Source organism: Rhineura floridana, chromosome 2, assembly GCF_030035675.1.
Source record: "Rhineura floridana isolate rRhiFlo1 chromosome 2, rRhiFlo1.hap2, whole genome shotgun sequence".
Classification (NCBI taxonomy): Eukaryota; Metazoa; Chordata; class Lepidosauria; order Squamata; family Rhineuridae; genus Rhineura; species Rhineura floridana.
Window position 1 is genome coordinate 1780214 of NC_084481.1, and position 27637 is coordinate 1807850.

Here is a 27637-nt window from a genome sequence, read left to right on the forward strand (position 1 = left end):
GCTGCGCCACCTGGCAAGAAGCACTGTGCCAGCCATGCGTGAGAGAGCTGCCTGCAGCAGCTGCAGTCCAGTAGACAAGAAGCCACATTCTGGCTATGTCAAAGTGTGCACTCGCCCCCATGCACCCAAAAAAGACTTTGTTACAAGGAGCTTCTTTCCTGGAGGATTTGTGAACGGAGGTATTACTGTAATGCTCTTTACCAAACTAGTCTCTGCTTTATTGATCTGTTTATAAGATTTCTTACCTGCCCTTCACCGTAAGATCCCAAGGCAAGTTGCAATATAATAATATGTTAAAATCAGTTAAAACAGTTAACATTGCATATCCTGGCAAAGAAGGCATGCAACAAGGGAGAGGAGGTATAAAAAATTTTGACTTCCACATATTTTTTACAAAACCTCAGGCCATTCATACTTTTATCCCATCAACAGGAGATACTGTGCTCTGTGTATTTCGTGTCTATGACGTGCTGCTCCCTGAATTCATTAACTCATGAGAAAAAGGTACCTTGCAAATGCCCAGAATCACTTGTGTTTCTGCTTTCACGTTTCACGTTCTGTAGCTTAGCATTAGTATTGAAAGCTAGGTCTTAGGTTTAAAGCCTAAGGAGGCCAAGTTCTACTTCAGTTCTGTATTCTGTGGAAACTCAAAGGCACTCCTGATTTATTGACTGCTTCACAGTACTAGAAGGACCAAGTTCATACCACAGATTAGTTGTGAAATTCCCAGAGTGATTTTCACAATTATTTGTTTGTTTATTTGTTTATTTAACATATTTATAGCCTGTACTTCATTTAATATTTTCATTCCCAGAGTGGGCAACAAAATTATAAACAGAGAAAAATAATATACAAAAATTACAAAATCATGTAAACCAGGCCCAAAAAACAAGTTAACCATTGTGTCGTAAGGCAAGTTAGCAAAAGTACAATGAGGACAAGACCTGAAATTTCCAATTTAACTAAATACCTAGGTAAAAAACAAACTGAGGGCGTTCAAACAGATTAAACAACCAACGGTCTTAGTAACAGTTCCCACACCATTTTCCAGCTATGGCAGCCCACTCATTCTCCCTCTGTCTCTGGCTTTTGAGCAGCTTTTCACCCCACTCTCCAACCTAATCAGGCTGTCACCCTGAGTGGCATGAATCGTTGCCCGCCAGCATCCTTTCCATAGTAGCAACAGAGCAAGAAACATGCAAAAGAAAAAGAGGGTGGCTGCAAGCCGCAGCTGGTTTTCCTCTTTCCTTCCTAGTCCTGACAAAACTCACAGGCCTCAAGGTCAGTCAGAATGCTAGAGAGGGAGGTGCAGGTGGATTTGCTCTGCCATCTCTCTCCTTCCTACCAGCAGGCACAAACAGCAGTCAGTGTCCTCCAAATATGCGGCATAACTTCATGACATGAAGCAATATTTTTATGCTTTCCAGGACAACAGGGGCCAGAAGGAGTGAAAGGAACTCAGGGGGATCCTGGCACACCGGGAATGTCAGGGAAGCATGGGGAACCCGGTTTACCTGGCCAAGCAGGTATGAAAGCCTGGTTTTCTTTTTAACACTAATGTGAACCTCTTAGCTACCATTACTGATTACATTATCTACTTTTATAGCATTGCTGAGTGCTTTCATAATGTAGTAGGCTCCTTATATCATCTGCACCAGTAAAGGACTACACTTTCATACAGTCTTTTTAAACGAGACATGTAGCTGATTATAATTTTTAATATCCTCTTTCCATTTTAGGGCCAAAAGGGGACCAAGGCCCTCCAGGACACCTGGGTGAACCAGGATCTCCTGGACAAAAGGGATCCATAGGAGAAATGGGTATCCCAGGTAATGTTAACTTTAGAACTTTGGAAATTTGGAATTTTACATTAACTGACTTGCCATCCATTTTCCAGTAACCAAAATATTCAGATTAATTTTGATACATTATGTTACTTTTAAGGAAGAAAAATAAAATATAATTCAACCTTTTGATTTTAGGACAACCAGGAGAAAAGGGTGTGCACGGTCTTCCAGGTGAGGCAGGTAAACCTGGGTTTCCTGGAGTGAAAGGTGTGAAAGGTGACAAAGGAGAGTCTGGACTTCCAGGAATCGGCTTCCCTGGGGCTCATGGTGAGAAGGTATCCACAGTTCTCTATAAACTATGTTAAATGGCCTGTATGATGTACACGTTAGTTTGCAAAATGCGTCTCTTTCTCATGTCAAGACATAAGACTCGAGTATAAGAGTACAGGGCTGAGCCATGTATTCAAAGCAAGTGTTGTGGAAAGAAGGAAATTAACACGGGAAGCTGCCTTCTACCAAGACAAAGCATTGGTCCATCTAGCTCAATATTGCCTGCGATGACTGGTGGTGATTGTCCAAGGTTTCATACAGGACTCTTTCCCTTGTCTATCTAGAGATGCTGGGAACTGAACTAGGACCTTCTACATGCAAAGAGTGGACTTTACCCTGAGTTACCCCTCTCCACAAACCCATTTGTAGATACAAACACTGAATGATTCAAATAATGACTCCTTTAATAATGAAAACATATTTTTATTATTCATCTCTAAGGGCAAAGAGCCTGCAATTTAGAAGGCTAGTTTTATTATTGTGCAAAGTCTCGTCCTTTTCACCTGCATGCACTCCTTTCCTCCAGAAGCAAGGAGCTCCTCCTGTCCTCAGAGATCCATTGAAAGTTTACCTTTCTCCCATTTCACCTTGCTTGTCTAATATGTTAGCCTCTGTTTGAGCCATCTCCCAAATCTCACCTGTCTCCTTGAACAGACTGTTCCCTACTAGCTGTCCAGCCTTCAGATCTCCTAGCTCATAAACCCCCGTTGCCAAACATAATTGGACTGCAACCTGGGAGACCAGGGTTCGAATCCCCACACAGCCATGAAGCTCATTGGGTGACCTTGGGCCAGTCGCTGCCTCTCAGCCTCAGAGGAAGGCAATGGGAAACCCCCTCTGAATACCGTTTACCATGAAAACCCTCTTCATAGGGTCGCCATAAGTCAGGGTCGACTTGAAGGCAGTCCAATTCCATTCACACATTACAAGGGAGCCATATGTAACACTAGCCCACTCCTCTACTTCAACATTGTCTTGGGAGGGGGTGATTTGCAGTGGGGGGGAGAGGAGAGAGATACTTAGCCTAATAGTTCCCCCTTGAAACGCCCCCAGCTGCTTTCTTCTGTGAGGCATCTGAGGTTAAACACAGGTTAGGCCCCAGGAGGGATAAAAATATCTGGGAAGGAAGCTTCAGGAGCAAAGCAATGGGCAGGGAGAAATGGGTTAAGTAGGCCTGACCCACCTCTTTCTCCACTGCATCAATCAGTCTTTCCCAAGCATGGTTTGTAATGGAGAGGCAACAGGCAGGTTAACTCCACATGCAATTGCACTATAAAGCGGAGCTTAATCCTAAGTGTAACTTTGCAGTGGGTTTGGGCATCAGATACAAATATTATAATGATTTTAAGTTGCATATTGTAAATGTTTTTGAAAGTATGCAGAATAAACTTTTGAGTTTTTCTACCATACAGGGAGAACCAGGAAAGACAGGTAGTCCAGGCATACCTGGAGTGAAAGGTGAAAAGGGTATTCTAGGAATTCCAGGCATCCCTGGCTCCCCAGGTGTCAAAGGGGAACCAGGTCTTCTAGGTTCTCCAGGTAAGCAATCTGAAGCCCTTTTTAGTATTGTATGATAAAGAGAAGCCTACTAGGTATTCAGATGTAAAAACTAAAACATTGTGCTTTATTTTTAAGGTGTTCCAGGTATCCCAGGTGGAAAAGGTGAAAAAGGATTCCCAGGCTTAGATGGGTTTCCTGGCTTAAAAGGAAAAACAGGTAAAGAAATCATATTTTTACAATCAGATGTGCTATTTCACTCTATAACAGTAACATAATGGTTCACGTTTATGATTTACACTGCATTTTTAAAAAATATTGATGTTAAGGTTATATGGATTTTTAAAAATTAAAAGACAAGCAGGTAATTTGACAAGCAAAGGCAAGTTTTGCAAAGCAGCTGGTAGAACTCTTGCTTCTATGTTTCATTTCTGCCATTATATGTCATAAATCTGGACCAAATTAGCCCGTATTGGAATCAGATTTTATAATTTCAAAGAGCCATAAACAAGCACCTAATCAGGTGCTTAGTAAACAGATGAACAGCACGTTCTGTGGGACAAATGTAGCCTTAAGTTTGTGACATGAATGTTGCAACTATTTCCAATGGCTTCATTTTGGGACATCTTGAACAGATTTGCTTCTTAAAAGCATTCCATGAGCTCATAATATAATGTCAGCATTCTAGGTCAATTTATAAAGAAATAGATGATTTCTAGGGGCAATTTACATGACCTTGGGCACAGATGTACATGAAGACATATTTCTAGATACTGATTCACTAGGATCCGACTGGACAGTATCTTGAAAATTTACCACTCATCAAGAAAACTACTGTATCTAGTCATTCATGGTCATATGGATTTCACTGTTCCAGCCCTCTTTCACATAATATTTTCCAAGGAAAGGCAAGAGTACAGTCATCATCCTCTGGAATATCCCATCCCACTAGCTAGTAGGCAGAGCATCCTGATGATTAGCAGTGGGCACCGTTTTGTCAGTAATTATATTTGCAATCAGATTAATTATTATTTCTGATATTCTCGATCTTTGTGGAGAGAATTTTGAAGTAGCAACTCTCCATGCCTGGTTTCCAATTCATTCTTCCTTTTTTTCCCAATTTGTTTTTTTAATTTGCTTTGAAATCATTGATTGTGTGAACGAAACTTTTATCAAACTGCCGTCCATATGAGCTCTCAAATGTGTATTCCCTTTCACTGACGTCAGTAAGTTGTTGATTGGAAGTGACAGACAGGAAGCAGCAGGGGGGAAGACACTGACTTGATTATCTGCCTAATCTGTCTGTAGTGCACTTGAAAAGGAAGTAAACAGGCAATCATTACAGAGTTTAGAATAAAGATCAAACCAGTGGAGACTCATGAATAGTGATTATAATATCAATAATTCTCTGCAAAAAAAAAAACTGGAGGAGATTGGAAAAAAGATATCAGAGGAAGAAGGAATCAGATTATTAACTACCACCAGGGGTCACACTTAAAAACGAAATGTAAAAAAGGAGCGGCCTAGTCCCAAGGGTGTAAATTCATACCTAGACCTTAAACTAGGTAGCAGCCCAAATAGAGGATCAGTTGTCCATCCTTTACCTTCTGAGGGGGCAGTAGCTCCATTGTCTACCACAAGAAATCATAGCACATTCCTTGAGAGGTTTAGCAACATCTGCTGTTTTCCAGGGGTAGTTCTCCCTTGGATGAGATTGGCCAAATAGCAACGGGGGCATCAGTTCATGAAGCATTGCAAGATGAATTCCTTTGTGTCTGCTAATGTGGCGTTTGAATAATGGATCTTGTAAAGAGTTCTGTTACAGTGAGACTTGCAATCCAACATTAGGCCAACCCTCATTTGGTCCTGTTTAGTCTTGCTGTTGTAATCCCAGAGAAAAATGACTGCCCTATTATTTGTTTTCTCAAAGAAAATGGGAATTTTACACTTACTCCAAATTTGTGTTCTTGAGAAAGGCAGGAGGGCAGTCCTGTACCAGTCAGGTGTTCATTGGGATCCCATCACCCTTCTGGATGACAGAAATATTTGGGGGGTTAGGTAAGGCCCCTTAGGATGTACTCCGTATCTCTTCTTCTCTAAAGAACTTTTTCCCATTTTTTTTACTGGCACACAGTCCAGGTATTGTATACTTGTTTGTCTTTTTATAGAATTCTTTCAACTCTAATAGTTTTTATAGCTTTTCCAGTCAGTACCAGGCAAGATGCAGGGCTATGGGGGATTTCCCAAAGGGCCCCCTGTCTTTCTCAATAATAGAAATTATAAAATTCCTGTTTTTTTAACTACATACCTTTTGAGACTTTTTGCATTTAAAATAAAATAATTTTTTTTATTTCTACTGGTTTTACTGTGCTGTCAGATGTATTGACTGCAAGTGTCAATTGCCTATAAAGCACTGATCCCACAAACAAGCAGGCCTGTGTAATTACAAGCCCTCATACTTTCCATTGGATTCCCTTGGGACACAAAGATTTTTGGAGGTCCTGGCCACTTGTTCATTGCTTCTGTGTTAAATTCAGGTTGAGCAGAACTCACATTGTATTTGACTATCCATGAAAAGTGAGACCAGGCAGTGTTGAGCAAAACATGCCTGACCAGTCTCCTGAGTTCCCTGGAAATGTTTCCTGCAAACTAGAAGACCTTCATGGCATTAACTGACAAGGCGGAACTGTCAACATTTCTTGCTAATGGCAAAAGCACCAAGTAACAAGGACATCAAAAGTTGAATGTAACACCTTTACACGCTTCCCATGAAGAGAGACATTCTCCAAGGAGTGAATAATCCTCATGACACATTTGTACTATTCTGCTGGGATACTGCCTTGGTACCTGCTGGCATGGATATTTGCAGCAGGATATTTCTACCTCACTTCCAGACTACTTTGGATGAGAGAAGAAACACTTGCAAGAAGAATATACATTAATGTATGGAATGCACCACACTTACCACATGAGACTACAGTATGTTGTTACCTTTTCAAGCTCTTGACAGGGTATGGCAGCACATCTTCCTTAAGGAACCATACAAAGATTGCAGCATGCAAAGTGCTTATTAACCATCACTGTTTGCTGCAGGGTTAGGTGAGGGTAATCTGACATCTGAAAAACTAGTTGATGGCCTCAGCTGTGGCAAGACAAAGGCAATAGCACTCTGAATAGGGGTATGCAGGGCTCCGGTTGGAGATTCCATAAGACAGGGCTGGCTATCCTTTTTCTGCTTGAGGGCCAAATTGAGGATTCAGCCTCCCTCTGAGGGCTGTATACCAGCATGCATGCACATATAGGATATACACAGCCAGGGCCGGCGCCAGGTGTGACTGTACAATCAACACCCCCTCCCTGTACAGGCAGCGTGGGGCTTAAATAAACCTACCCTGCCCGCCTACCTCTGATGTCAGTGTGCATGCCTTCCATCAGCCAAGAGGGTGTCAAGGGCATCAACCGCTTAGAGACACCCCTGCCGCCATTTTTCATGATGGTAGGCAAGTGTGCACAGTGCGCAGGCTTATACACTGCTGTGCAAATGCAACCAGTAGGTGGAGCAAGCAATCTTGTTGAAGCCCACGCTGCCTGTATTGTGTGTGTTGGTCTCGGAGCTCTTGCTCCACAAGCTGCAGCAGCATTGAGTCGCATGATCTGACACTGCTGCAGATCGCAGAGCAGGAGTGCTACCCTCCTGCTCTAAGGAGGGGCTCCTCAAGGGTCCCTCTGGGCTGCAGGGGCCCTTGGCCAGGACCCAATCTGGCTCCCCAGGCCTGCACACATACACACTAACCAGAGTTGGGGGGGGGGGAGAGACACAGTAGTTTACATATATACAAACACTCTCTGCTGGGGCAGGGAATGGGGAAGAGACATGCAGCCTGCGTCAATCTCTACACAAAAGGAACAAATAGACTCACCTCCTAGCCCAGTGCTTTCCCTGGGGAGCAAAACCACAGATTTATAACAGCTCCTGACAGCAAGCCTAATAATATCTATTCAGAAGTAAATTCCATCCTATTAAGTGAAGCTTTCTGCTATGCAAAGGATTAAAGCTTTGGTTGCTTTAAGGGACAAAAATTCACTATCTTAAGCAGAAGGACTTACGTCCAAGTAAATAATTCCAGAAAATGTGGTATTTTGGCGCTTTAAAAAATGCTCTGTATTTGAGGAGTATAGCAAAAGAGCGAACACAGTTAAGCAGTACTAGTTAACTCCCAGCTGACTGCTGACCTGCTTATGCTAATTGTTCTTCCATTGTTCTTGAATCAATCTCCCACTATGACACCTTTGACAACAATCAACAGTATTCAGTCCTCTTTGGGCTGTCCAAGGCATCAACAACATCTTCTTACTAGTGCTAATTTTAGTATACCCAGAAGCACCAACAGAAGAGGTATTTGGGGGTGCACTTTGAAGCCCCAGCACACAGAAAACTCCTGAAATTATCTGAGGACACTAGGTATAGCCCAATGAAAGTTTAGAATAGTTTTAAAATGGGGGGATTTAAAAAAATCACACAAAAAGTTGCTATAGAAACGTTGGGGGATGTTCACAGGCCACTCCAAAAGTGTCAGTGGACTATATCTGGCCCATGGGCTGCAGGTTAGCCACCCCTTCCATAGGAACAGAGTTCAAATGTTGCTTCAACAGCAGTCAGACTTCTGAGTTGCTAGCTCCACCTTTGCTGATAAGAGCCTCTTGTTTAAACGAGTCCAGCCAGCTTTAGCAGTCATTGACTCTGATGAAGTGGAGGGACTGGTTCCATTGGGGCATCTGAACTGGAGCCCTCTTAAGTAAGTGGAAGGCAACATAACATCCTCTGGCCGGAGAGGTACTGGCACAACAGGTTCCTCTTCTGGGTGGTTCTGTGCATCTGGAAGTGGCCCTGATGGCAACTTCATCTCCCACTCTGAATCCCTGACCTCATTCCCTGCGAAGAGGGAATCTGATCCCAGGGTCATGACACCAACATTCGTCTGTCACTCATGTGATCATGGCAATGCAGTGTCTGTCAATCAGATGTGATACACAATGTTCACAACACTTAAGCCAGAATCAGTACCTCCAACATAGGGTGCTTTGCAACAACACCTGAAAACAACACATTTTCAGAGCACAGTGTAGAAGCAAGCTTGTACAGATTCCTGTCATTCTAAGTTCTGAAGACAGGGGATAGACACTTAAAAATGGAGAACTGAAACCTGTGTTGATGACAAACGATGCCATCTCCAAATCCTGTGGAGATAATGTTTTGTGGACACCAGAAAGGATGTGGAGCACATCAATGAGAGTGTAAAAACAGCAACATGACACGTACCATGAACTGTAGATGTTACCTTCCAGATAGAACATATGTTAATAGATTAGTGGACTGAACTTCAACTTCAGAGCACAACAGTGTTTGCTGATCAAATGTAGATGTACGAAAACATACTGGTGGAAAATGGCAAAGTTCCTTTTAACTGCAATGGTATCGTGCCCAGTTTTATAATTCTCTCATCAAAATATGATTCATGTGTTGGCACCTTAACAATGTTTGGGTGAGCAGAGAAAGGGTTTTGCAAGAAATCTGTGTATCCAACCTTGTACTACTGGTATATGTAAAATACTACATGCTTTCTGAAGAGATATCAGAGATTTTTGGAAATTGTGAAGGTCACAACTTTGTAATAACATAAATAGGCTGAAAAGTGAACAGATGAGCAAGGTTACAATTTTTTTAAGATTGTGAAATTAGGCAACAGAAAATTTGGCAACTTACATTTTCAGATTCAGGGCACTTTGTTCATCAAGAAGCACCAGTTTGCCACTAATTCCTCAAAAATTCCATCAGCAAGTTCTCTAAAGGCCTTTGCAGGATTTTGAATGAGTCTCATCTTAATTAGGAACATTCTGAGCAGAACCAAGAATGGCTACTATTCTCTGTAAAACCTTGAGTTGGTTTTAAACAAGAGATCTTACTTTCATTGTATGGCCTTAATTAAGGATTAATTGCAATGGAGTCCATGGATTTCTGCTGCTGGAAGGTAATGTTTATGAACATAAAAACAGCTTCCTTTAGCTTGAATACCATCTTATGCGTTTCTTAACTTTACACCAAGAGAAAAAGGGATACAAATGCTGAAGCCTAAAAGATGTAAACATCAATCTTTTGCAGGTGACCCTGGGTCTCAAGGTCCCCTAGGTGCTCCTGGTGAAAAGGGTGAGCCAGGTTATGATGGAATCCCAGGCTCACCTGGTACAAAGGGTGACCCAGGTAAGTCATTTCCTTTCTTGTTCTTCGAGTATATATTTACTACAGTAAATGCCTGATTGTATACTCTAACCACTTGAAGGTTTCGTAAGGTTTAAAAAACAAAAAACCAATAAAGATTGAATTGACATGGTTTGTCCCTGCCAGTATCCCAAAGAGTGGCAGGATGTCAGTGGAAAGGTTCCTAGACAAGTCAGCACTGACTGGGGACAATCCAGAGAAATGTGAGCATGCATAATTTTTCCTTGATTGTACATGCTGCACATTATGTGCACTGCAAATGCAACTATTTTTCAGTATTCAAACCAAATTACACTGTTTACATATGGGACCCATGTACATGGCCATAAAGTAGGACTCCTAGACCTGAGCTAGATAGGAATAAGACAGGAATATGACAAACTCCACAGCAGTGATTTCAGTGGCAGATTTTGTGGCTTTTTACTGAAACAGAGTGTGTTGGAAGCTGGCGAAAATGTAGTTATGTAAGACACAGAGGGAGGTAGCAATAATATACAGCAGTTTATGTGCAAGAATACTTTACTTGTGCATTCAGCACACACGGCACACACGGCACACACGGCGGCAGCAGTCCCCGACAGCATACAGTCTCGATATACGTTGCTCACTGTTAACTCCATCCAACTTTCCCCCCCACTCAGCACATTCCCTCCTGCTGGCTTTATAGGGCCTTGGGCTCATTAGTGGTTACAGCTGCCTGATAGCAGTAACCTGAGTCTTGTTATCTCCCTGGCTCTGCCCAAGAGTAGCTTAACCCTTTCCTACCTTGTTTGTGAGGGCAACTGCGGGCTCTATGATAGCCAACAGAGTTTTGGCAAAATTTGCTTTGCGAAAATCGAATCTGCAATTCACAGAAGTTTAGCTTTCCAATACTTATGTTCCTATTTACAACTTATTTCCAAAATATTGGCTGTTAATTTACCTAACCTCAGACAATACCCGGGACTGAGTTTTAGGGTGTATCTAGTATTTTGTGTGCATGATTTGCTCCTGATACTGATGTGGAAATGTAGTGCATATCCTGTGTTTTTTTATTGTTTAATCATATACTTCACAGGAGCCTGTTTCTTCTAAATGTATGCTGAATTTACACCATAGTTTCACCATTTTCTTCTAAGAGTCCTTTCACTAAATTTATCCCAGCATGCTGGTTCCCACTCTTTTTTTACCCATGGACCCACATGAAAATTGCTGAGGGTCTTGGTGGACCAGTTAATGTTCTTTTTCTGCCTGTGGTAACAATTGTAATGTGCTGTGCTAGATACTGTAGGATTTTTAACTGTATTTTTATTGCTTATCTTATTTCTTTGTAGACTCAAATTGTAATACAATAAAATACAATGTCAGAAATAAAAGAAGCAATAAAAATACAGTTAAAAATCAACATGAATATTTAATTCAATGGATGTGCTATCACTCATTTTCAACCACAAATCCAGACATGCTGCGGATCACTAGAATAAACCTCATGGACCACAGTTTATTAAGCCCTGTCCTAGCAGAATATAAAGCTGGTGATTTCATCATCATACATCTCCTTTATACTTTTGACTCAGAATTCTTCCTGTCCTCCCCATCTTCCAGTACTATGGCTAAATATTTCTATTTATTAATGGGTATATTACCAAATCTATGGCCATACTACTTGATCTTGTCTGATCTCGGAAACTAAGCAGGGTCAGGCCTGGTTACTCCTTGGATGGGAGACCACCTAGGAATACCGGGTGCCGTAGGCTTAGAGGAAGGCAATGGTAGACCACCTCTGAATAGCTCTCACCATGAAAACTCTATGAATGTATCCAAAAAAAGATTGATAGGGTCGCCAGAAGTCATAATTGATTTGAAGGCATATAACAACAACATTATTATCAAATTAAGCATTAAGAACATTTTTTTAAAAAAAGAGTTCATAGGAAGTGCACATATATAGGAAAAGTAAAGGAAGGCAAAACTGAAACCAAATGGTCCACAGAAACTTGTCTGCACACATCCTTATTTAGAAATATTGTTTTTGGTAGTTTGAATTCTGGGTTGATATTTCATTGTATTATGTTCATAGTATACTTTCTGCTTAGAACGAGAAAGCAGAGATTCCAGGGCAAATGGCGTATTGCTGTGTGGGGGTGGGGAATCACCACCTAAATTCAAACACCATCCCAAGCCTGCCTGGTACCTTTTTTGAACTCCATCTGAAGTGCTCTGAATTTCCCTCTGTTCCCTGACTACTTGGGTTGAACCAGCAAGTGAAAGGAATTTTAATCCACCCACCACCTCCCTCTCCCCACAGTTCATAGGTGGCCCTTTTGCTCTGCTTCCATCTTCCTTTCCCCCAAGTCTGGAGGTTTCCTCTGCAAGATCAGGCAATCAAGATACCAGAGTACATACCTTCTGTGCACTCACTTTTCATTCAAACCTAATAATCCATCTCCCAGGATGCTGTTCCCTAACTTTTGCTCTCCAACCCCCTTCTCAGGGTCCCCAGGGAATAGGGATGGAAAGTTCTCTGTTTCTCTCTGTCTCACTTTTCCAATGTTAAATTCCGTTCTCTACATTTCTATAGCGATCTGTGAATTTTTTAAAAATCCTCATGAAAATTCTCCATCATTTGAGTGTGAATTTCTCCAAATAAACACATTTTTGTAGGCAGTTTTGACAAAGGTACACATTTTTGCAAGCCATTTCTCATGATTTCATGCCTTTTTGCATATTATTTGCACTCATGTATTCATTTTTATGGACACGTTCCCCTAATATATCCTTTTTTTTAAATGTTGTTTAGTTGGCAAACTGCATCCCAAAATTCTAATAAATGCAAATTTTGAAGGATTGCTGTGTTTCGGTCGGTTCTCATATTGTTTTGGAAATTGCAAATTGGATAAATTCTGCCTGAAATGTGAACTGAATCAAAATTCTCACCCATCCCTACCAGGAAGGACAGAATTCATTGGGGCTGCAGTGTTCACATCCTCAAAGAGCCTGGCTGTGTCAAGGCAAGACTTTTGTGGCCTACAGAAAGCAGACTGATCACTAAGGCAGGAAAGAGACACAATGGCAGGCCAGCTCAGTAGTACAAGCCAGAGGAAGAGGCATAGCTCAGTGGTAAAGCATCTGCCTTGCATCCCGAAGGTCCCAGGTTCAATCCCTGGTATCTCCAAGTAGGGCTAGGACTGCTGCCAGACAGTATAGAAAATACTGAGCTGATGGACTAATGGTCTGACTCAGTATAAGATAAGTTCCTATGTTCCTTTGGCAGGTGATAGCAGAACTATAAAAAAAAGCAAAGTGAAAAACCAGCAGACTAGTTGCATATATTTTTAGCACTTACCTGTGGAATCTGAATTGTGGTGTCATAATCCTGTGAGCCAATGGAATTTGTTTGCAGTCTCTGCTGTTGCTAGACAAATCTTAAAGTACATTTTCTTGACAACTGCAATTAACAGTGCAATCGGGTATGAAGTAAGTCTAGTCAGATTTATCCTAGTTGTGTATATATAAGATTGCAGCCTAAAATGAAAATTCTTATCATAAAATCATAGAGTCATAGAGTTGGAATGGGCCTACAAGGCCATCGAGTCCAAACCCCTGCTCAATGCAGGAATCCAGCTTAGAGCATACCCGACAGGTGGCTGTCCAGCTGCCTCTGATGGAGAGAGTGCACCACCTCCATAGGTAATTGGTGCCATTGTTGTCCCGTTCTAACAGTTAGGAGGTGTCTCCGGCTGTTCAGTCAAAATCTGGCTTCCTACAACTTGAACCCATTTTTCCATACCCTTCACTCTGGGATGATCGAAAAGAGATCATGGCCCTCCTTTGTGTGACAACCTTTCAAGTACTTGAAGAGTGCTATCATATCTCCCTTCCGTTTTTTCTTCTCAAGGCTAAACATGCCCAGTTCTTTCAGTCTTTCCTCATAGGGCCTTGTTTCCAGTTCCCTGATCATCCTTGTTGCTGTCCTCTGAAACCATTCCAGTTTGTCCAGAACTGGACACAGTACCCAAGATGAGGCCTAACCATTGCCAAATAGAGGGAACTAATGCTTCACCTAATTTGGAAACTATACTTCTTTTTATGCATCCTAAAATACCATTTGCCTTTTCTGCAGCCACATTGCACTGTTGGCTCATATTTAGCTTGTGATCAACGACAATTCTAAGATCCTTCTCACATGTTGTATTGCTGAGCCAAGTATCCCCGCATTGGTTTCTTTTTCCTAAGTGTAAAACTTGTCTTCTGTCTTCCAGGGTATTAGCTGTTCCTCCGAATTTTGTATAATTTCTGCAGATTTGATAAGCATTCCCTGCACCTTCTCATCCCAGTCATTAATAAAACTGTTGAAGAGCACTGAACCCAGGACCGAGCCCTGTGGTATCCCACTTGATACCTCCCCAGTGTGAGAAGGAACTATTGATAAGCACTCATTGAGTATGATTGTGTAGCCAACTACAGATCCACCTGATAGTTTTTCCATCCAGCCCACATTTAGCTAGCTTGCTAATCAGAATATCATGGGGGGCTTTGTCAAAAGCTTTGCTGAAGTTGAGATATATTATATCTACAGCATTCCCACAGTCTTCCAGGGAGGTTGCCCAATCAAAAAAATAGATAAGATTTGTTCTTGATAAATCCATGTTGGCTTCTAGTAATCACTGCACTGTTTTCAAGGTGCTTACAGACTGATCGCTTTATAATCTGCTCCAGAATTTTCCCAGGGATTGATGTCAGGCTGACTGATCTGTAGTTCCCCGGTTCCTCCTTTTTGCTCTTTTTGAAGAGAGGGACAACATTAGTCCTTTTCCAGTCATCCAGCACTTCACCCATCCTCCACGATTTCACGAAGTAAATAGACAGTGGTTCCAAGAGTTCTTCAGCCAGCTCCTTCAGTACTCTAGGATGCAGTTTATCGGGCCCTGGAGATTTGAACTCGTTCAAAGTGATCAGGTATTCCTTGACCATTTGTCTATCAGTCTCAAGCTGCAATCCTGCCCCTTCAACTTCATGTTGCCCAGGAGAATCATAGACGCTGTTTTGGGAGAAGACTGAGCCAAAGTAGGCATTGAACACTTCTGCCTTTTCTTTGTCATCTGTTATCATTTTGCCATCCTCATTGAGTAGCTGTGCCACCATTTCTTTTCTCTCTCTTTTACTGTGGACATACCTGAAGAAAGCTTTTTTGTTGCTTTTAGCATCTCTCGCTATCCTCAGCTCATTCAAGGCTTTAGCCTTCCTGACGCCATCCCTGCAATTCCATGATATCTGTCAGTACTCTTCCTTTTGTTTTATGTTGCCAACATTTCTGGTAATCAATGACTATTCAAGGTGCAGCAGACAGCACAGAGACTTCATCAAACAACTATATTTTAGAAGGGATCTGAAAGAAAACAGAGGCAAAACCACAATGTTCTTGAAGAAAGTTCCAGGATAGTGGTTAATTTCTAATGTGTGAATCATCATCAGGAGTTTGGTAGGGCTTTGATACAACAGTGAAATGTAATAAATCTTCTTGCTGTAGTGTTGCTGTCTTCATTTTGCAGGTATTCCAGGTAGAGGACTTCCTGGACTTCAAGGTTCAAAGGGAGAAAAAGGTAACCGGAAGAACATTACATGTGAAGAGATCCAAATGAAGATTCTGTAATGTGTAAAGCTGAAATATGATATCCTGATTAGGTTGAAGTGTCATCTTTAAATTGAGAATGACTTCATAAAACAGGCATGCCTTGGTAGAATAATTTATGCTTGAAGATATTGCCTGACTAATTTTAATAAGCAGAATGTTGTCTGGAAAGCTGAGACATAAATAGGTTCTACAAGATCAGGGATGCACAGGTGAGTCTTGGCAAGATCAGCTCTGTAAATAAATCAAGCTGCCAAAGCAGTTGTCATTATGTCAGTGACAAAATAAAGAAAAGGCAGGAAAACAGGAATCCAGCAATCAGACTGTAAGGGCAATCGAAAGGCAAGAATGGAGAAGAGAGTGCCCATGAACCCCAAGCGCCGGAAGTCAGGAGCTGTGTAAATGCAGGAGCCCAGGGCAGATAGATCCATGACATGTGAGGTGAGAGCTAGAAAAAGAGCCATTGAACAAGCTGTGGACTAGGCCTGGGAAACGTGTGGCTTTCCAATTGTTGTTGGACTCCAACTCCCATCAGGCCTAGCTATCATGGTCAGTGATCAAGGATGATGGGAGTTGTAGGTCAGCAACATCTGGAGGGCTAACAGTTCCCCAGGCTTGCTGTAGACTATGGAGAGCTGGGCACTTGAACATGTCAGAGGAGCACTGGGATTCCATAAGACTCAAGAAGCAGCCATAAACATTTTGTGCAGCAGCTAACTCCCAACTGACTATTCTGCAATATTTGTTCTTGGAGTACCGGAATTTTTCACATCAATGGGTAACTTATTATCAGCTTATCTTTTTCTTAATCACCTATGTCTCCAAAGAATTGTGTCTTTGAGCCTGAGACTTGTAGAGCCATATTACACCCTATCATTACATAATTTTGATGTATTGTTATCTGAAAGTCTGACTCTTTCACTTTCCCTCTCATTTTTATCTCATTCATATGTGGCTGAATTTGCTAGTAGAATCAATATAATCAACTTCAATCAGTTTTGAAGATCTCTCCCCTGGTCCCCAGCTTGAGACATAGCCCATTTCATTTAGATTATAATGAAAAGCAAATAACTGTGCTGCCTTGCAGAGGAAGGGGGCAAGGAGGGGTTCCACTGTGAAGGGACCGTGCCTGGAAAAGCAGCTAGGAGTGCTGAAAACAGGCTGATGAATTCATCATCCATCCCTACTGAGTATTGCTAGCTACGCTCTCTTTGATAATGGCACAAATGCCAGCCTTGGTCACCATTCAGGAGCTGCCATGTAGTGCGTTCTCACATGCTGCCATACATACCCCTACTATGACAGATTCCCACACAGAATATTCTGTAGCATGATAGTCCTGGTGCTCCTTTGGAAAAGAGGCTGGACTCCAAAGTCTTAGCTTCAAAAATAAGTCTTCCCGGCCACAGTGTCTTACACGAGGCACCAAGTCAGAAATTAAAAATATCCCTTGAACATTTCCTGTTAATTGGTTTTCTGTACTCTTGCCATATCTTGTAACAATTATTTTGGTAAAATGGGTCTTCCATTGTTCCTCTTGCAGAATGACATCAAGAAGTCAGCAGGGATGGTGAATAATTGTACCCTGCACTGGCATAATAATTTCCCTACAATGCCAGTAAAATTTTATATGGTGTACTACTACAGAGGCATCACTGTTGAAAAGCCTATCCTAAGAACTTGGGTTCTTGTGCAGTGTCCTAGGGCCCCTTCACACAATGATGTCTGAGTACTCCACCACTTATGAAGTGTGCCGTGGATTCCCAACCCATGGCATTGTTACACGCACCCTAATCTCCAAACAGTGAGCAATATCAGAAATGCCAGTACATACCTTGAGTTTGGTTTCCTTAGATTGAAGGTAACTTGGGACTGTGGTATCTTTGTGATACATGGCTTTATTTACACATAACATGGTAGTGCTCACAGAAGGGCTTAACACTTCAGCAGATACTGGCATTAAGCTTCTGGCAGTGCTCCCCAATGCCATAACGCTGGATTCTCACAGAAAGCAAAATCAGGGCTGTGTGTGTATTCCCAGCTCCAGCTGCGAGATGAGATAGGCTATTCTTTCACACTCATCCCCAGCCAGGGGGGCAAGGGACCCTGTGCCCCATTCCCAAATGGTTCTCTCCTTCCCCAGTTGCTTGTCCATTGACAGGCATCTCTGTAACAAAGAAGGGCCAATTTCCAGGGCCATCAAGATAAGTTTCATTAACCCTCTTCTGAGCAAACCTCTCTTGCAACAAGAATCACAAAGCTGTGAGGGACCCCTTTGATCTCCCAACTTACATCACATTTTAAAAAATATTTTTAAAATACATTTTAGTTATATTTTTGTAACTATTCGAGTGAAATGTAATTTTTTTATGTTGTAAGCTGCCTTGAGCATGGTTTAACTATGGAAAGGCGGCATACAATTGATGATGGTGATGATGTTGTAGCAAAATAAAGACTTGTCTTGCAGCTCACAAGACTTAGCTTGCAGTTTAATTTCCCATATATATATATATATATATATTCTTTATGTAGGACAAATATAATTAGTGGAACTGCCCTTAGAAACTGCCCATCAGTTCTCTCACCACCTTGGCATTTCTGACACATTGAAAATACCTTTCTAGGATACATATTGACAAGTACTGGCCCAGTGTAAAGATAGTAGAACAACACCTTCATTTTTTTACTGTTTCTGTGAATTTTATTCCTATGGATCAGCATGGTTAGCAATTTTTTTCCTCTTCCATGTTTTGTCTAACCACAGTGAAGGTCATTTTAAATTTTAGGTACAAAAGGAAATGTGGGTTTCCCAGGCTCCCCAGGAAGTCCAGGGATTCCTGGTGCAAAAGGAGAGTCAGGATTTGTTGGCCCACAGGGTCCTCCAGGCCAACCGGGTATTCCTGGATTACCAGGCAAAGTTGGAGAGGGACCGAAGGGTGACCGGGGACCCCAAGGTCGACCTGGGCTTCAAGGTAAGAGTAACTGTAGATATTTTTACAAACTTAACAAAGAATTAACATACAATGATCATCCTGCAATACTTATTCAAGAGCAACAACAAAAAATCAGTAAAAGGTTTTTAAGTTTTGACACTTGTCTGCTCCTAAAATGGAAATGTTGGTGCTGTGCATTTTAACTGGAGAAACTCCATGGTTCAATAATTTAATTAGGTACATTTGATACATTTTCTTTTCGAAATAATGACAACTGATCTGTTGAAGGGTGGTGGTATATTTCAAATGCTGTCCCTTCCAGGTTCCACAAGATTATTGAAATGGAATTGTGAAAGCCCAGATTCATTTTGTATATTTGAAGTTATGTTACTGCTCCGAAGCACTCCTTTGGACTTATGTAGGGCAAGAACGAGCCATGGTCGAGCATTCTTTGGCCGGGCACCGCTGCTTTCTTCTAAAAACAATATTGCCAATAAATAATTTTCCATTCCTCTTTTAGGGGTTCCTGGGCCACAAGGGTCTCCAGGTGCTCCAGGATCATCAGGAGCGAGAGGAGAAAAAGGAAGTCCAGGTTGGCCTGGATCACCTGGAAGATCTGGACTCAAAGGTGACCAGGGACCTCAAGGAATCCCTGTAAGTTAATTTTAGGAGCATGAGCGGATTTATCTGTCACATAATAGTATCATTAGATAAGACATTGTGGTTGTTAGTTTATTATTTTCAGTTGCTAGATTTATTGGTAATTAATTTAAACCAGTATATATTTATTATTTCATTTTTTATTTTAAAAATGTATACCCCACTTTTCCCCGCTAAAAAGAAGTTGTTGAAAGTGGCTTATAAATATAGAAGCAAACATAAAAGCAGTAATTCAATGGGGTTGCTTTAATAGTGAGAAGTGATGTAGCAAAAACAATTATGAACTATAACGCAAGGTCTGAGTGAGTGATATCAATGAGATTTAAGTGGAAACCTATCAACATAACCATCATCCAAGTCTACACTCCAACAGCAAACACAGAAGAAGAGGAATTGGAGAGATTTTACGCAGAAGTACAGGAAGAAGTTGATCATACACCAAAACAAGATGTGCTGATAATCATGGGGGACTGGAAAGCAAAAGTAGGGAACAGAGAAGAACTAGGAATTGTGGGAAAATGAGGCTTAGAAGATAGAAATGAAGCAAGAGAAAGACTTATTGGATTCTGTGAAGCCAATAATTTGTTTCTTGCAAACACATTTTTTGAGCAACCGAAAAAACGACTGTACACATGGACATCACCAAATGGTCAATATAGGAATCAAATTGATTATATAATTGGTAACAGAAAATGGAGAAGTTCCATACTTTCGGCAAAAACAAGATCAGGAGCAGACTGCAGTACAGATCATGAACTGATCGTATTGAAAATCAGAGTAAAGCTAAAGAAGAACAAAGCAATCATAATGCCAAAATATAATTTAAATAACATCCCAGAAGAATATAAAGATCAAATAAGGAACAGATTTGAGGCTTTAAACTTAGTTGACAGAGAACCAGAAGAACTATGGAGTGAAGCAAGAGACATCAGGAAAGAATGCAAACAGACAATACCTGTAGTTAGAGAAAGACCTCAATGGATGACTGAAGAAACTCTTAAAATGGTTAAAGAGAGAAGGAAAGCAAAAGCAAAAGGAGATAGAAGCACGGTCAGAACCCTAAATGCAACAATACAGCGACTAGTATGTAGGGACAAAGAGAACTATTACAATAGTTATTGTATAGAAATAGAAGAGGACAACAAAAAGGGAAGAACAAGAGCCCTGTTCCAAAAGTTTAGAGTAATTTAAGGGAAATTTAAACCTTGACTAGGGATGTTGAATAATCGACAGGGGAACACACTGACTGACCGAGATGAAATAAAAGGAAGATGGAAGCAATACACTGAAGAACTCTATAAAAGAGATGCAAGGATGACAGATTCATTCACGGAGGAACCATATGATGAAGAACCAGAAGTTTTAGAATGTGAGGTGAAAGCTGCTCTTAAAATACTTGGAAGAAACAAATCACCAGGAACAGATGGCATACCAATAGAATTGCTACTAGCTACTGAGACTGAATCAGTCCAAATTTTGACTAAAATTTGTAAAGAAATATGGAAAACTAAACAATGGCCCACAGACTGGAAGCGTTCAATATATATCCCAATTCCAAAAAAAGGGGATCACAGAGAATGCAGTAATTATATCGAACTCTTGCCTTAATATCCCATGCAAGTAAAGTAATGCTCAAGATTCTACAACAAAGGCTCTTACCATACATGGAGCGAGAAATGCCAGACGTCCAAGCTGGATTTAGAAAGAGAAGAGACAATAGAGATCATATCACAAACATATGTTGGATAATAGAATGGAGCAAGGAATTTGAGAAGAAAATCACCCTGTGCTTTATAGATTACAGCAAAGCCTTTGACTGTGTAGATCATGAAAAACTATGGAATGCTTTAAAAGAAATGGGGGTGCCACAGCATCTGATTGTCCTGATGCGCAACTTATACTCTGCACAAGAGGCTACTGTAAGAATATGGAGAAACCGACTGATTCCCCATCGGAAAGGGTGTGAGACGGGTGTATTTTATCACCATATTTGTTCAATCTATACACAGAACATATCATATGGAAAGCAAGATTGGACCAAGATGAAGGAGGTGTGAAAATTGGAGGGAGAAATATCTATAATTTAAGATATGCAGACGATACCATACTACTAGCAGAAACCAGTAATGATTTGAAACGAATGCTGATGAAAGTTAAAGAGGAAAGCACAAAAGCAGGACTACAGCTGAACGTCAAAAAGACTAAAGTAATGACAGCAGAAGATTTATGTAACTTTAAAGTTGACAATGAGGACATTGAACTTGTCAAGGATTATCAATACCTTGGCACAGTCATTAACCAAAATGGAGACAATAGTCAAGAAATCAGAAGAAGGCTAGGACTGGGGAGGGCAGCTGTGAGAGAACTGGAAAAGGTCCTTAAATACAAAGATGTATCACTGAACACCAAAGTCAGGATCATTCAGTATTCCCGATCTCTTTGCACATACCATGCACTGTGAAAAAGACAAACAATTGGGTGTTAGAACAAATTAAACCACAACTATCACTAGAAGCTAAAATGATGAAACTGAGGTTATCATACTTTGGACACATCGTGAGAAGACATGATTCACTAGAAAAGACAATAATGCTGGGAAAAACAGAAGGGAGTAGAAGAAGCGGAAGAGCAAACAAGAGATGGATTGAGTCCATAAAGGAAGCCACAGACCTGAATTTACAAGATCTGAACAGGGTGGTTTATAACAGAAGCTACTGGAGGTCACTGATTCATAGGGTCGCCATAAGTCGTAATCGACTTGAAGTCACATAACAACAACATTATATTGAGCAACAACAGAAGAATGTTATCAAAAGATTGTTTAAAGGGGAATGTTTTCAATTGCTGGTGGAACAGAAATAAGAGTTCAGGTTATCTTCCTCATTAGGGCAGGAGTCCGTATACGTGCGTGTGTCACATGCTTCAAGCATTTTGCCCCAGTTAAGATTCTAGCAGCAGCGTTCTTCACCAGTTGAAGCTTTGAGTGGGTTTCAAGGGCAGCCGCACACAGCATACTTAATAGTAGTCCAATTAAGACATAATGCAGAGTATATGCAGAGTATATTTTTCAAACAGATTAGGTGATATCTAAAAGTGGCCTTAGGTAGGATGGGATCAATTGGTAAGGCTTTTGTTCCTTGAAAGCTACTCATCTCTTCTCTATATTATTTATTTCTAATCCTAAAATGACTCAGAAACTTCAACTGGTCCAAAGTGCAGCAGCCAGATTACTGGCTAGGGTTCCCTTTAGATCTCATATAACCCCCATTTTAAAACAGCTGCGTTGGTTGCCAGTTCGTTTTTGGGCTCAGTTTAAGGTGCTCATGCTAAAGCCTCAAATGATCTGAAAAACTGCTTCCTTCCCTACAGACTCTCTCAGGTGCTGAGATCAGCAGAGGGGGTTCTTTTGGTAGTTCTGCCAATCTTGGAAGTTTGGGGGATGGTGGCCTGGGAGAGGGCATTCTCTGTGGTGGCCCCTAAGTTGTGGAACTCCCTCCCCACCAAGGTGCATCTGGCAACTTCACTGTACAGTTTTAGGCAAATGCTGAAGACGCACTTCTTTACCCTGGCCTTTGACATCTGAGACATATATTTTTAGGACCCACCCTATTTTGAGATTTGTTGTTACCCAGGGTGGGAGGGGAGGAATCTATGAGGACGACACCAGCTTTGAGGACTGGGGTGACAAGCTGAGGGAGGGGTTGAGCAGCAAGGAGAGCTCACAGCGCGCCCAGACCCCTGACCCTGTCAATTCCCCTCGATCCTGCCCCCCCCTGCTGGAGCCCAACCTGAATTGTCAGAGGCTGCCCCATTAGACACTCCCCCCCTGTACCAGAGGCACCACCTTGTCAACCTGACGTTCCCCAGCTGAGCACCCATAGCTTCCCATGCTTGAGCAGACAGATAGCCCCCACCAGGCGATGGGGGAAGCTGAGATCAAGCCCCCTTTGCCCAGCACTCGGAGGCTTCAGAGGCACAAAGTTCAACCCACAGAGTTGAGGAGGAGCCGTTGTTTATGCGCGAAAGCCAAGCCTACTTAGGTGGACTCAAGGGAGTGGTTAGTTGCTGAGTCAATGTCTGAGAGCTGCAAAGACATGCTTAGTCAGTGCTAGTACAGGGTAAAAGTTCCTAGAAAGCGTAGAGAGGTTAATGAGCCGTAAAGCTTTTGATGTATCTATCACTTTAATAAAAAGAGAGTAAATCAAAGATGCGACTGCGACTGAGTCTTTCAACTTTGGGCAGGACAGGATTTTAGGTTGTTTTCAAATTATTTTTAATGTCATATTTTAACATTGTTCTAACCCACCCTGGGACCTTTGGATGAAAGGCAAGTAACAGATGATGAAAATGTTGTTGTGATGATGATGATGATGATAATTTTAATTGATACAGTAGCTGTCTTATGCTAGTTGCTAGTATATAGTGAATTTGTGTGCAGTGCTTGGACTTACTGAACAACTTTTTTTCCTGGCGCAATTCTACCAGTCGTCCTTACAAACTGCCCTTAACTGTGTATGGAATTTCAAAATTCTAAAGGTTTTGGAAGATTGAGATGTTGTGTGGAGAGAAAAAAACACTTCATAAATTGTTTGGGAGCAAAACTTGATACTCCTCTCTTATTTTAATTTATGGAAAATATATGTTGAAATACTTTGTTGGAAATATTATATCAAATTGTGGCTTTATCGTCCTCATTTGGCTTTCTCTGGGTTAGGGCAGTCATTATCCTCCAGGACTATTGGACAACTGAAGAGGAGAGTGCCAGACAGGAATCCAAGTTACTGCAGAATCACTATATTACTATGTATCTAAAAGGATAGAAGAATAACAGGAAAACTGAAGGAGTCCCTTGGCTGGCGACTGCATGTGGATCAGTTGACCAGAGAGGTCGTTCTGCAGACTGCTACACAGATTGTCATCATGACAGGCCCCAGTCTATCCAGACAGGGAACACAGTTGAACAGGGAAACTTAAAAGCTAGGAGAAACATAAATTGGTTGGAAATCAGGGCAGTGAAGCTGGTGCTTCTGGCATGTATCCAGGAAAGACATCTATTGATATTCATGGACAACAGCCTATGCATGATAAAAGACCAAAAAGCTGAAGTAATCCTAATTGCCCCTCACTGGTGGCCAAGGATACCATGATTTCCAGAGCATCCATTGTACAGATACTAGATGCTTTTGCGCATCATGATCTGTTGACCCAAAGATGAGTACAGCATCTGAATCCTAACACGTTTCCTGTTAAGTGAACAGCTAACAAAGTTTGAATACTCAAATATGGACTTGTTGACCTTCCTAGCCTCAAGACAGTCCTTTATTAATGAAATATGCCATTCCTGAGAAGGTAAGATTGCAGGAGAGTGTACCAGAAGTGTTGTAATGCCTGTAGGATAGACAAGACCAAGGGTTCTAACAGGCTGCTGCCCTCAACAGGCAGATGATTGCCCTCAATGTTGCAAGATGATTGAAAGGCACACCCACGTATGTAGTGTTTCCTGAATTCATTGGAATCTTATTTAACAGTCCTCTCAAAATTCATCATTTCACTAATTGGACTCGTAAGTTGAATTCTGAAGGCACGGATGGTGCCATCCTCTGATTTTGTGTCTACAATTCAAGGAACTAACCTTCAAGATGGTATTTTAGTTGCCATCATGTACTGAATGCTCACTGTGTCCTTTTTGGATCAAATATTTGGACAGAAGGTGTCTAAGAACACACTGTCTAGGTGGCTGAAACTTTGTATTGAGTTATCCTGCAGGTCTTTCAGCAAGGTGAAGCCACAAAGAATCACAGCACATTCCTTGAAGAGTTTAGCAAAATCTGCTGCTTTCTGTTTTCTCTGAAAAGCAACATGGGCATCAGCTGATTTATTTTATTTAACAAAATTTAATTCTATGGAATTCAAATTGTAATACAATAAAATGCAATATGTAAGAAATAAGTAATAAAAATATAGTTAAAATCATACAGCATCTAGCACAGTGCATTGCAATTGCTACAACAGCAGAAAAATAATTAAGTCATCTGCCAAGACCCTCCACAATTTTCAAGTGGTCCGTAGGGAAAAGTTTTTGGGAACCACTGATATAGATGGTAAACAGCATGAAAGACGAGATTGAACCCTGTTGCCTCCCTTAGCCAGAGACTATATTCTGAGGTCAGTCCTCCAGGACCAAAACTACTCCAAAACTAAGTATCTCCCACTCTCAGAAGAATGTTGGTTAATAATATCAAAAGTTGCAGAGATGTCCAGGAGAATCAACAGTGATCCTCTGTCAATCTCCTGTAGAAGACTGTTCCACAAGGGTAACCAAGGTATTACTTGTCCCAAAACTGGACTGGAAGCAAATTGAAAGGAATTAAGATAATATCATCCAAGAAACCTTGTAGCTGAGTTGCAGTCATCCTGTCTAGCATTTTGCTCCAACATGGCAAATTGTGCCACCAATTTATTTTGAATATAGAATTTAGATTCCTTTAGCACCTAAAAGGCTTTTGTTTTTATGCATAATTCCCTTTTTCTCTTTTGAATTTAGGGACTTATGTGTGGACTCCATGACTTGTCTCAATTTTAGAAATTAATGTAATGTTTTATTTCTAGGCCGCCTTTCGGCCAAATAGGCCCCCAAAGCGGCTTACACACAAATACAAATACAAATAAAAACAATACAATTTACAAAAAAAAATCAAACTAACAAAGTCCTAACATCTCTAAAAAACAGGAGCAGCAAACCAAAAGCATTCATCTTCCTGGTAAAGGGCAGTCCCCAGAAAAATGTCACTAAGAGCGGGGGGGGGGGGGCAAGGCAGGTGGAAATGCTTGCCCCTTGATGGTCCCAGCACAGTCTCATCCCTGCAGCAGCACCTCTCAGCCTGCAGCTCCTCCTGATAAGGCCCAGGCAGAGGGGTGGGGCAAGGCAGGTGGAAATGCTTGCCCCTTGATGGTCCCAGCACAGTCCCATCCCTGCAGCAGCACCTCTCAGCCTGCAGCTCCTCCTGATAAGGCCCAGGCAGAGGGGTGGGGCAAGGCAGGTGGAAATGCTTGCCCCTTGATGGTCCCAGCACAGTCCCATCCCTGCAGCAGCACCTCTCAGCCTGCAGCTCCTCCTGATAAGGCCCAGGCAGAGGGGTGGGGCAAGGCAGGTGGAAATGCTTGCCCCTTGATGGTCCCAGCACAGTCCCATCCCTGCAGCAGCACCTCTCAGCCTGCAGCTCCTCCTGATAAGGCCCAGGCAGAGGGGTGGGGCAAGGCAGGTGGAAATGCTTGCCCCTTGATGGTCCCAGCACAGTCCCATCCCTGCAGCAGCACCTCTCAGCCTGCAGCTCCTCCTGATAAGGCCCAGGCAGAGGGGTGGGGCAAGGCAGGTGGAAATGCTTGCCCCTTGATGGTCCCAGCACAGTCCCATCCCTGCAGTAGCACCTCTCAGCCTGCAGCTCCTCTTGATAAGGCCCAGGCAGAGGGGTGGGGCAAGGCAGGTGGAAATGCTTGCCCCTTGATGGTCCCAGCACAGTCCCATCCCTGCAGCAGCACCTCTCAGCCTGCAGCTCCTCCTGATAAGGCCCAGGCAGAGGGGTGGGGCAAGGCAGGTGGAAATGCTTGCCCCTTGATGGTCCCAGCACAGTCCCATCCCTGCAGCAGCACCTCTCAGCCTGCAGCTCCTCCTGATAAGGCCCAGGCAGAGGGGTGGGGCAAGGCAGGTGGAAATGCTTGCCCCTTGATGATCCCAGCACAGTCTCATCCCTGCAGCAGGGATACATCCATACTTTTGTCCAAAGCCAGTTGAATGCTGCAACTGAGGACTGTTTTGTCTTGTACAGGGTAGTGCTGGTTTTCCGGGAACTGCTGGCCAAAAAGGTGACATGGGACCTCCTGGAATTCCAGGCCCTCAAGGTATGAAGGAGAATATAAGTGACCAGCAGTAACAACATTGTGTTTTGATTTTGAGCCACAGTAAAGAGGAAATAGCCTTTCATTCTGTTTGCCTTTTAACATGTATGATATACAAATAATTCTAGCTGCAAATGGTGCACCATGTGTGTAAAAGAATCATTGTCCGTGCTCTAAAACACATACTGTCTTATGCCTTCATGTCGTGAGTGAAAAAATAAAAGTTTTCTGTCCCTTTCATCGTTTAAAAGCACCTGTCATAAGTGATCTAAAATTATGCAATAGTGAATTAGTGATTAAGAGACTGTGATGTGATTATAAATCAATACTGTACAATGCACTTACTTATACAAATAAATGAGGGAAAATTCACAAAAGTATTCAAGCCGTAAGAATAAAGTCTTTGGAAGGGGACTCATAGTTTGAATATTTGGTGTGAAGGGAGTATTATTCAGAATTAAAGAAATAAATTGAAGAGTTGCTTATACTGACAATGAAGATTTCCTTTCTCTCCAGGTTTAAAAGGTACTTTCGGCTTCCCTGGAACCAAGGGAGGACAAGGCGATCAAGGGTTTCCAGGAGCCAAAGGTATGTCATAACTGTGTACATTTTAGAATTGATCATTTTGATGTCAAGCAGGAGAAAG

General features: G+C 41.9%; 1 protein-coding gene across 1 annotated transcript in view; it reads left to right on the plus strand.

Annotated features, from left to right (window-relative positions):
• Window positions 1–27637, plus strand: part of COL4A1 (collagen type IV alpha 1 chain) — a 200916-nt gene that overhangs the window by 145896 nt on the left and 27383 nt on the right. The window contains exons 35-45 of the mRNA XM_061607562.1: window positions 1428–1526; window positions 1740–1829; window positions 1983–2122; window positions 3530–3656; window positions 3753–3833; window positions 9775–9873; window positions 15423–15473; window positions 18289–18474; window positions 18956–19089; window positions 26922–26994; window positions 27508–27579. Coding sequence (XP_061463546.1) covers window positions 1428–1526; window positions 1740–1829; window positions 1983–2122; window positions 3530–3656; window positions 3753–3833; window positions 9775–9873; window positions 15423–15473; window positions 18289–18474; window positions 18956–19089; window positions 26922–26994; window positions 27508–27579 — 1152 coding nt within the window. The remainder of the gene's footprint in view (window positions 1–1427; window positions 1527–1739; window positions 1830–1982; window positions 2123–3529; window positions 3657–3752; window positions 3834–9774; window positions 9874–15422; window positions 15474–18288; window positions 18475–18955; window positions 19090–26921; window positions 26995–27507; window positions 27580–27637) is intronic.